We start from the raw sequence: 11,213 nt of genomic DNA, 5'->3' as shown, positions 1-11,213 counted from the left end.
TCATTTAGAAAAATATTTTGTCGATTGAGAGTGGCTGGATCTTACTCACATATCGATTAACTTCGAAATAACGTGAAACTCAATTTTGTGTCATTTCTTCATATTGACTATTACTTCCAATTTTGTGTAACCTTGCTGTATAAATGTCAGCATCTCATCATTCATCATTGTATAAGCTAATCCTCTGTTCTTAGTTTTCCCTCCTTTTTTTTTCCTTTTTTTTTTCCGGAGTCAACTTGAATTTCATTGGATGAGAAAATTAGCTGAGATACAGTATCTTTTTTCTTGTTTTGTTTTTGGGCCTGTGTGCCATGAGTTATCGTATCTAATTTATTATGTGTTAAATAGTTGTACACGTTATATATATCATATGTGAGGTGGCCACCATCCTCGAACCCTTTTTTTATATTTATTTATTTATTTATTTTTAAAGTTGTTTTTATTTCAAGGTACAGTATTAGTATAAGTGTACGTATGCACGATGACTTAGTTTATGTTTACATTTTCCACGCCGTGCAATTTTCTATGCCATCTCCAGATTCTATATATAACCACCCCTTCTGTAATAGGTTGATATAACTTACAATTAAGAAAGCCCTAAGAGCAAGAAAACCTAGCTAAAATATTGACTCAATGGCAATGAAGCAACCTCACGTAGTCATCTTTCCCTTCCCACTACAAGGTCACATGAAGCCCTTGCTATGCTTAGCCGAGCTTCTCTGCCATGCAGGCCTTCATGTCACCTATGTCAACACTCACCACAACCACCAGCGCTTGGCCAACCGCCAAGCCCTCTCGACTCATTTCCCCACCCTCCATTTCGAGTCCATCTCCGATGGCCTCCCCGAGGATGACCCCCGTACCCTGAATAGCCAGTTGTTGATTGCGTTGAAGACGTCCATTAGGCCTCATTTCCGGGAGCTGCTCAAAACCATTTCGCTTAAGGCCGAATCGAATGATGCTCTGGTGCCGCCTCCGAGCTGTATCATGACAGATGGGCTCGTGACTTTTGCGTTTGATGTGGCGGAGGAGCTGGGGCTGCCCATTCTAAGTTTTAACGTTCCTTGTCCTCGTTACCTGTGGACTTGTCTTTGTCTTCCCAAGCTCATTGAGAATGGCCAGCTTCCTTTTCAAGGTAAGAGTCTCTACTTCACCTCTTATTTTATTCATCTCCATATATATGAACGACCTCCATATCACTTCAATTATTTGTCTTATGAAACTTATTTACATGGATTTTGGATAATAGAAAACTTAAATAAAACTTGAAATATAAATACTAATAAATTGACACGTAACACGTTGGGGTGAAATGATACATGTAATATTTTTGAAACTTCTATAACAAGATCCTCCCGCGCATGTAATACAATATTTTGGAAGTCGTCACCACAAAGCTGTCATAATTAATTAACTTGCTTTAAAAAAAAAATTATGTGATTTGTGAGTTCTAAACAGATGATGACATGAATGTGGAAATTACGGGAGTGCCCGGAATGGAAGGCCTTTTGCATCGCCAAGACTTGCCAGGTTTTTGCCGAGTCAAACAAGCTGACCACCCATCTCTTCAATTCGCTATCAACGAGACCCAAACCCTAAAACGAGCATCGGCTCTCATTCTCGACACAGTTTATGAGCTCGATACCCCTTGCATTTCCCACATGGCCCTCATGTTTCCCAAGATTTACACCCTTGGACCACTCCACGCTCTCCTCAACTCCCAAATAGGTGACATGTCTCGAGGTCTAGCATCCCACGGTTCTCTTTGGAAAAGCGACCTAAACTGCATGACGTGGCTCGACTCCCAGCCGTCCAAATCGGTTATCTACGTCAGCTTCGGGACTTTGGTTCACTTGACACGTGCCCAAGTGATAGAGTTTTGGTACGGTCTGATCAACAGTGGACACCCGTTTTTATGGGTCATGAGGTCCGACATCACATCTGGGGACCACCAAATTCCCCCGGAGCTGGAAAATGGTACGAAAGAAAGAGGGTGCATTGTGGATTGGGTTTCGCAGGAGGAGGTGCTAGCCCACAAATCGGTAGGTGGGTTTTTGACCCACAGTGGGTGGAACTCGACGCTTGAAAGCATTGTGGCCGGGCTGCCCATGATCTGTTGGCCGAATTTGGGGGACCATTATATTATTAGCAGAACTGTTTGCCGGCAGTGGAAGATTGGTCTCCAATTGAATGAAAATTGTGACCGGTCCAACATTGAGAGCATGGTTCAAACTTTGATGGGATCCAAAAGGGAGGAGATCCAGAGCTCCATGGATGCCATTTCGAAATTGGCTCGTGACAGTGTTGCCGAAGGTGGATCTTCTCACAACAACTTGGAGCAGCTGATCGAATACATTCGAAATTTGCAACACCAGAACTAGCTAGCTGGCTAGCTGGTGATATTATATTTCACTTTTCATTGGAATAATTTGTTGTGATATTTGGTGATGAGGTTTGGAAGATTGGGTTTGATATGAAGGATAAGTCTGATGTAAGGGATTTGAGGAAGATCATGCAAGTGAGCACATTCCCAAGTCTGTGGAGAGGTTCGCAAAATTGGCTCAGAATGCTGTTTGTGAAGCTGGCTCGTACTTCGTACAACAACGTGGAGAAACTTATTGAAGACCTAATAAAGAATTTGTGTATCAAGTAGATTGCTTAAGTTTATATGTCTTGTTCGTGTGTGTATCATTGCTTCTTGAATAAACAATCCAAAATCCAAAATTTTCATCCACAAGTGAAGTGATACATGCATGCAAGGGGTCAATCGAGCTCTTTCCCACAAATTGCTCTCTGTAACTTCAATTGTAGGTGTTGGTGTTTTATTGTTTTGTGGGATTAAAACAAATTCCACAACGACTAATCTGTTTTCTAACTTCCTACAAATTGTTTTGTTTGACAAAATCTAGAGACATGTAAACACAATTTATCATGCAGATATTAAAGGCCTCATGCATACATGCATGACCTAATAGTAAGCGGAGAAATTTGACCACAAAAATAAAAGGGTATGCAAAGTAATGGTAGGTGAAAAAAAGGATTAGTTGTTTTGTAACCACAACAAGAGTTGTTCATAAATTTTTTTATGAAAATTCCGACAATCCTCCACAATCACCATAGCAAAAGTGGCATGTAAACACACTATACAACATCCCCAAGTGTTGGATTTTTTGTTTTTTGTTTTATGTCAATTGTCAAGCATATATATACCAAAATTCATTGCAATTAGATTTTTTTTTATTCCATGTTTCCTTATCTTGTGGAGGAATTAAAAGATTCTCTTCACATTTCCAGCCTCACAATCAATAACCTTGTAACGTAATATATAAAAGAGTATATTCTACAAAGTTCATATTTGCTGTCTAAAATTGAATTGAATAACTCGTTAGATTGAAATAATATTCGTTTTCAACCAAATGAATGTTTAGTTTCAAATTTTCCTTCATGACTTATGTAATTGATCTTAATGTGTGAATAACATAAACAAAAAATGAGCTTTGATAATTGACTAGATTAATAAGAAAGATTAACTGTCAATTTACACCCTATGGCTTCGCTTCCGCAATAATGCGTGGACGATTTCCACACAAACTTGTATGTCTTACACATTTACACTTTTGGCAAACGACAAAAATAATTACATTGAGACTTGGAAAACGACAAAATAAATTACTTTGAGACTTGTTTATTATAGCAAGGCTATAATATTTTCCACAATATTTATAGGTAATGCTGGTTAAGGGTTTTCCAAACGATATATTCTGAGAGAATTTTCTTCATGCACAAAACATATTATGTCGATTGAGAGTGGCTGGAAGTTGGAATTGGCTTATATATTGATTGACTTCAAAATCATGTGAAACTCAAATTTGTGTCATTTCTTCCTATTGACTATTATTTCCAATAAAAATAAATAGATGTCAAGAATTGTGTCTTGAGTTTTTTTGTTTTGTACACTATGCAATTTATATATGCTTCTCATTACTTTGTGACAAAATAGCCGAGTAAACTTTAGTTAATTAGATCTTAAGCTTGATTAGTGTTGGGAAATTATTGGAAGCGCACAATCCACATAAGTAATATGAAAATAAATAAAGTGCCGTTTCCATGAAGACTGTAATAACAATTTAAATAACGGTTTAGAATCAAGTTAATGAGACACTAGAGCATCTGATTTCACCATAACGGTTTAGAAGCTCTGTTGATGTTCTTTGTCTTTCTTGATTCTATTTATTTACTGTATTATTATTGTATTCGGTAGCCAACTCTTAAATGAGTTTGGTGGTTTGATAGTGTTCAGCAGTCAGCTCTTAAATGGATTTGGTGTTGTGTGATAGAGTATATTATGGTGAACCAGGAGTATTTTTAGTAGTTAAATTGGGTATACTTAGTTAATTTTATATTTTAATTTAAATATTAGAGTGTACTTAGATCATAAGATGTATTCAATTAATTTTAAAATTCGTTTAACAACATCCTTAATTTATCATGCATATATAATCAGCCCTAATAAGTGTCTGTACCAAAGTAATGATAGGCAGAGAAATTTGAGCAACGAAAAAAAAAAAAAAGGGTATGCAAAGTAATGGTAGGTTTTAAAAAATAAAAAATAAAACGATTATTTTGTTTTGTAACCATGACAATATTTGAGTTGGTCATAAAAAAATTTATAAAAATTCCGACAATCCTCCGTGATACATCCCTCTTCTCTCTCTTATAAATAAAAAAATTATCGCTTCGAGCAATGCGATTGAACTTGAGGGTCAAATAGCCACCATACCAAAAGTAGCATGCAAAAACACTACACAGCATGATCCCCAAGCGTTGGATGTTGATGTCAATTGCCAAGCATATATATATATATATATATATATATATATATATATATATATGGTACCAAAACCAAAAGTAATTGCCACTTGCAATTGGGGTCTATTTTATTCCATGTTTCCTCATCTTGTGGAGGAATAAAAAAAAAGAAGTTCATAAAAAAAGAAAAAAGAAAAAGAATTTAGAAGATTCTCTTCAAATTCCCAGTTGCCAAACATAGCTGGATCTCTATGGAAAATTAATGCTGCACATATTAGTCATTTCTTTGGAATAGGTTGATTGCATGGTATATTAGTCATTTTGTTTGAGAATACCAGCTTATTTGATAGCCAACCTTGTATATTGATCGAAACAACAACAATATTGCCCAGAGTCTGGGATCAAATAATTGGTTTGGATTTCCAACCTCACAATTAATAAGCTTGTAACCGACATAAATTCCATAATTCATGTTTGATATCGAAGATTAAATTAAATTGAATAACTCATTAGATTCGAATATTTGTTCAAATAAGAAATGAATGCTACTTTCAAATTGATCTTAATTGTATGAATAATGTATAGAAAGAATCAGTTTCGATAGTTCCATAGTTCGGTAGATGGAGATGAATGCGTGGAAGAGTTCCACACCAACTTGTATGTGTTGCATTGAGACCTTTGGCAAACGACAAAAACAATTACATTATTGAGACTTAAAGGAAGAATATCTTAATTCCTTTGTTATTTTACTCATTATATATGTTCACGTGTTTATACTAGTGTATTTTATATTTTCAACGTTTTCGATACGATATATTCTGAAAGAATTTTTTCCGTTTAGAAGAATATTATGTTGATTGAGAGGGACTAGATCTTGCCTCCATATCGGTTGACTTTGAAACAACGTGAAATTCAATTTTGTCTCATATCTTCATATTTACTATTACTTCCAATTCATCATTGTATAAGCTAATCCTCTGTTCTTAGTTTTCTTTCCTTTTTTTTTTTTTGGTGGAGGGTTCAACTTGAATTTCATTGGATGAGAAAAATAGCTGAGACACGGTATCTTTTTTCTTGTTTTGTTTTTGGGTACACGTGAATTGCCATATATATCATGTAAGGTGGCCGCCATCCGTGAACCTATTTTTATTTTTATTTCAAGGTATAATATTATGTGTTCGTATGCATGACTTATATTGGCATCTTAGGCCATCTCTAGCTTTGGGCTATATCCTAAATATAGCCTTAAAATAATGTAAAATCCATCTCTAGTCATGAGCTAAACAAAATTTCGGCCAAATTTAGAGGGCCACATTTGGCTCCTTAGCCCTCCAACTGGGCCACATATAGCTCAGCTTTGGCCTAGACCAAATTTTAGTGGGCCCCATGCATTTGCTTTTCAACGGCCAACAGTAAAACACGTTAATGCATAGTTGGATATATATATTTTTTAACAGCCTTTTTAAATGTTTCAATTCATATTGTTGAAGACAAAAGTATAAAATATTATTGGTCATGACCGTTATGGTCAGACCATTGAAACCCATTCTTTTTTTTTCTTTAAAAAATAAAAATAAATATGGTCACCTTTTTAAATGTTTTCAAGTGTTGTTTAAAAAAAATTATAAAAAATTATCTCTAAATAGTAGTTTAATTAAATATGAAATATTGTCTCTAAATTGTAGTTTAATTAAATTAAACAATATATAGTTGTTGAATGTATGAGTGTTATACTATAGTTTTTCTCACAATAATAAAATATGAAGGACCCTAAAATATACCCCTGCATGGCTGGAGATGGAAAAATTTAACCATGCACTATTCTTTAAAAAATTAATATTTTGGAGGCTAAATTTTTAATCCTGAACTACATTTAGCCATATGACTGGAGATGGCCTTAGTTTATGTTTACATTTTCAACGCCTTGCAATTTTATATGCCATTTCCAGATTCTATATATACCAACCCTTCTCTAATAGGTTGATATAACTTACAATTAAGAAAGCCCTAAGAGCAAGAAAACCTAGCTAAAATATTAACTCAATGGCAATGAAGCAACCTCACGTAATCATCTTTCCCTTCCCACTCCAAGGTCACATGAAGCCCTTGCTATGCTTAGCCGAGCTTCTCTGCCATGCAGGCCTTCATGTCACCTATGTCAACACTCACCACAACCACCAGCGCTTGGCCAACCGCCAAGCCCTCTCGACTCATTTCCCCACCCTCCATTTCGAGTCCATCTCCGATGGCCTCCCCGAGGATGACCCCCGTACCCTGAATAGCCAGTTGTTGATTGCGTTGAAGACGTCCATTAGGCCTCATTTCCGGGAGCTGCTCAAAACCATTTCGCTTAAGGCCGAATCGAATGATACTCTGGTGCCGCCTCCGAGCTGTATCATGACAGATGGGCTCGTGACTTTTGCGTTTGATGTGGCGGAGGAGCTGGGGCTGCCCATTCTAAGTTTTAACGTTCCTTGTCCTCGTTACCTGTGGACTTGTCTTTGTCTCCCCAAGCTCATTGAGAATGGCCAGCTTCCTTTTCAAGGTAAGAGTCTCTACTTCACCTCTTATTTTATTCATCTCCATATATATGAACGACCTCCATATCACTTCAATTATTTGTCTTATGAAACTTATTTACATGGATTTTGGATAATAGAAAACTTAAATAAAACTTGAAATATAAACACTAATAAATTGACACGTAACACGTTGGGGTGGAATGATACATGTAATATTTTTGAAACTTCTATAACAAGATCCTCCCGCGCATGTAATACAATATTTTGGAAGTCGTCACCACAAAGCTGTCATAATTAATTAACTTGCTTTAAAAAAATAAAAAAAAATTATGTGATTTGTGAGTTCTAAATAGATGATGACATGAATGTGGAAATTACGGGAGTGCCCGGAATGGAAGGCCTTTTGCATCGCCAAGACTTGCCAGGTTTTTGCCGAGTCAAACAAGCTGACCACCCATCTCTTCAATTTGCTATCAACGAGACCCAAACCCTAAAACGAGCATCGGCTCTCATTCTCGACACAGTTTATGAGCTCGATGCCCCTTGCATTTCCCACATGGCCCTCATGTTTCCCAAGATTTACACCCTCGGACCACTCCATGCTCTCCTCAACTCCCAAATAGGTGACATGTCTCGAGGTCTAGCATCCCACGGCTCTCTTTGGAAAAGCGACCTAAACTGCATGACGTGGCTCGACTCCCAGCCGTCCAAATCGATTATCTACGTTAGCTTCGGGACTTTGGTTCACTTGACACGTGCCCAAGTGATAGAGTTTTGGTACGGTCTGGTCAACAGTGGACACCCGTTTTTGTGGGTCATGAGGTCTGACATCACATCTGGGGACCACCAAATTCCCGCAGAGCTGGAAAATGGTACGAAAGAAAGAGGGTGCATAGTGGATTGGGTTTCGCAGGAGGAGGTGCTAGCCCACAAATCGGTAGGTGGGTTTTTGACCCACAGTGGGTGGAACTCGACGCTTGAAAGCATTGTGGCCGGGCTGCCCATGATCTGTTGGCCGAAGTTGGGGGACCATTATATTATTAGCAGCACTGTTTGCCGGCAGTGGAAGATTGGTCTCCAATTGAACGAAAATTGTGACCGGTCCAACATTGAGAGCATGGTTCAAACTTTGATGGGATCCAAAAGGGAGGAGATCCAGAGCTCCATGGATGCCATTTCGAAATTGTCTCGTGACAGTGTTGCCGAAGGTGGATCTTCTCACAACAACTTGGAGCAGCTGATCGAATACATTCGAAATTTGCAACACCAGAACTAGCTAGCTAGCTAGCCGGTGATATTATATTTCACTTTTCATTGGAATAATTTGTTGTGATATTTGGTGATGAGGTTTGGAAGATTGGGTTTGATATGAAGGATAAGTCTGATGTAAAGGGATTTGAGGGAAGATCATGCAAGTCTGTGGAGAGGTTCGCAAAATTGGCTCAGAATGCTATTTGTGAAGCTGGCTGGTACATCGTACAACAACGTGGAGAAACTTATTGAAGACCTAATAAAAGAATTTGTGTATCAAGTAGATTGCTTAAGTTTATATGTCTTGTTCGTGTGGGCTAGTATATATGTATCATTGCTTCTTGAATAAACAATCCAAAATTCAAAATTTTCATCCACAAGTGAAGTGATACATGCATGCAAGGGGTCAATCGAGCTCTTTCCCACAAATTGCTGTCTGTAACTTCAATTGTAGGTGTTGGTGTTTTATTGTTTTGTGGGATTAAAATAAATTCCACCACGACTAATCTGTCTTTTAACTTCCCACAAATTGTTTTGTTTGACAAAATTTGGAGACATGTAAACACAATTTATCATGCAGATATTAAATGCCTCATGCATACATGCATGACCTAATAGTAAGCGGAGAAATTTGACCACAAAAATAAAAAGGTATGCAAAGTAATGGTAGGTAAAAAAAAAGGATTATTTGTTTTGTAACCACGATAGCAAAAGTCGCATGTAAACACATCTCCAAGTGTTGGATTTTTTATTTTATTTTTTTATGTCAATTGTCAAGCATATATACCAAAAGTCATTGCAATTAGAGTTTTTTTATTCCATGTTTCCTTATCTTGTGGAGGAATTAAAAGATTCTCTTCACATTTCCAGCCTTACAATCAATAAGCTTGTAACGTATATATAAGAGTATATTCTATAAAGTTCATATTTGGTGTCTAAAATTTTATTGAATTGAATTGAATAACTTGCTAGATTGAATATCCGTTTTCAGCAAATGAATGTTTAGTTTCGAATTTTCCTTCATGACTTATGTAATTGATCTTAATGTGTGAATAACATAAAGAAAAAATGGGCTTCGATGGTTGGCTAGATGAAGGTGATTAATGAGAATTATCTGCTTGCAAATCTATCATTGTTGCTATGGCTTGGCTTCAACAATAATGTGTGGACGATTTCCACACGAACTTGTATATTCTAAGAGCATTTTCAGCAGCTAAGACTGGGCTCGGGCTAGGGGGGGGGGGGGGTTTAGTCAAAAAAGTGGTTTCCAGCAGCAAAAGCAAGCTCGGGCAAATGGTGGGACCCAACAGACTGGGCTGGCCCGAGGGCAAGGCTGATGTCAGTGTGCTGACGTCACGTCGACGTCAGCCCTGCGTCCAAATTTTTTTAAATCGTCCATGTGGCGAGCGCTAGGCTCTCCGATCATATTTTTTCCAGCAATCCAACGGAGCCAATGTTTGTGCAATAAAAAAATGAAAAAAAAAATGGATAAAAATTTAAAAAAATACCCAAAAAATTACTGATTTTTTTTTCTCTATACCTTATTTCCATTTTCAACATTTAAGTAAATGTCTTTGTCCTTTTACTTTCATTTATTTTTATATTACTCCATTTACTTAAGTTTACAATGTAAATAAAGAAGTACACCCTATTTGGATTCAAATAAAAATACTAGAAAATCAAATTCCCATCAAATCAAAATATGAAAAATCGGTTTTAGTGCAAAATACGATTTAGGCTAAAAATGATGGCTCATTAAGTCAATATATACTTCATATTAAAATTTCATAAAATCAAGTTTTCTTATTTGATGTGTAAGGAATAAAAGCCGCCAAAAATTATCTTGAGAAAATGATTATTCCGAAAAATTATTTTTCATACTTAGTCAATATTGCACCTCTGCTACAAAAATTATGAGTTCGCCAGTGTTTATAAATACCAACCAATACTCTTCACTATTAACCCATTCCTCATACTTTTTTTTTTTCCTATAAATACCAACCAATACAACTAATAAAATAAAATCTTATCCAAAAATATTATCCAATATGAATAGTATTGACACATAGAAACCCAAAAATCTTATCCAAAAATATTATCCAAATTAATTGTTTAAGTAAAAAAAGTTGTGAAAAAAATAAAAAAATGAATAGTATTTGCCATGGCAAGCTTAAACTGCTGGAAACACACTTTGCTGAGGGGGGCTAGGGCAGCCACTATTCACGTGAATAGTAGCTGCCCTAGGGCTCCCCTTGCCTTGGCAAGGGGCTAACTGGTGGAAATGCTCTAAGAGAATTTTCTTTGTGTACAAAAAATATTATGCCGATTGAGAGTGGCTGGAACTGGCCTATATATTGGTTGACTTCGAAATCATGTGAAACTCAAATTTGTGTCATTTCTTCATATTGACTATTATTTCCAATAAAAATAAATAGATGTCAAGAATTGTATCTTGAGTTTTTTGTTTTGTACACTATGCAATTTATATATGCTTGAAATTACTTTGTGATAAAATAGCCGAGTAATAAAGTTTAGTTAATTAGATCTTAAGCTTGATTAGTGTTGTGAAATTATTGTAAGTGCACAATCCACACAAATAATAAAATAAATAAATAGAGTGTCGTTCCCATG

At 36.4% G+C, this 11,213-nt stretch overlaps 2 protein-coding genes across 2 annotated transcripts; both read left to right on the top strand.

The window, feature by feature from the left end:
- Positions 597 to 2,742, top strand: LOC18773666 (7-deoxyloganetic acid glucosyltransferase). Its single transcript, XM_007207108.2, has 2 exons — positions 597 to 1,135; positions 1,459 to 2,742. Exons 1-2 carry the CDS (start codon positions 634 to 636, stop codon positions 2,379 to 2,381), a joined length of 1,425 nt encoding a protein of 474 aa, XP_007207170.1. The 5' UTR covers positions 597 to 633; the 3' UTR covers positions 2,382 to 2,742.
- LOC18774745 (7-deoxyloganetic acid glucosyltransferase) lies at positions 6,831 to 8,959 on the top strand. Its single transcript, XM_020566834.1, has 2 exons — positions 6,831 to 7,354; positions 7,685 to 8,959. Exons 1-2 carry the CDS (start codon positions 6,853 to 6,855, stop codon positions 8,605 to 8,607), a joined length of 1,425 nt encoding a protein of 474 aa, XP_020422423.1. The 5' UTR covers positions 6,831 to 6,852; the 3' UTR covers positions 8,608 to 8,959.

This window comes from Prunus persica, chromosome G6, assembly GCF_000346465.2.
Source record: "Prunus persica cultivar Lovell chromosome G6, Prunus_persica_NCBIv2, whole genome shotgun sequence".
In the NCBI taxonomy this organism is placed as follows: Eukaryota; Viridiplantae; Streptophyta; class Magnoliopsida; order Rosales; family Rosaceae; genus Prunus; species Prunus persica.
Note: the sequence above shows the minus strand (reverse complement) of the source record. Positions and strands in the feature narration are given on the sequence as shown.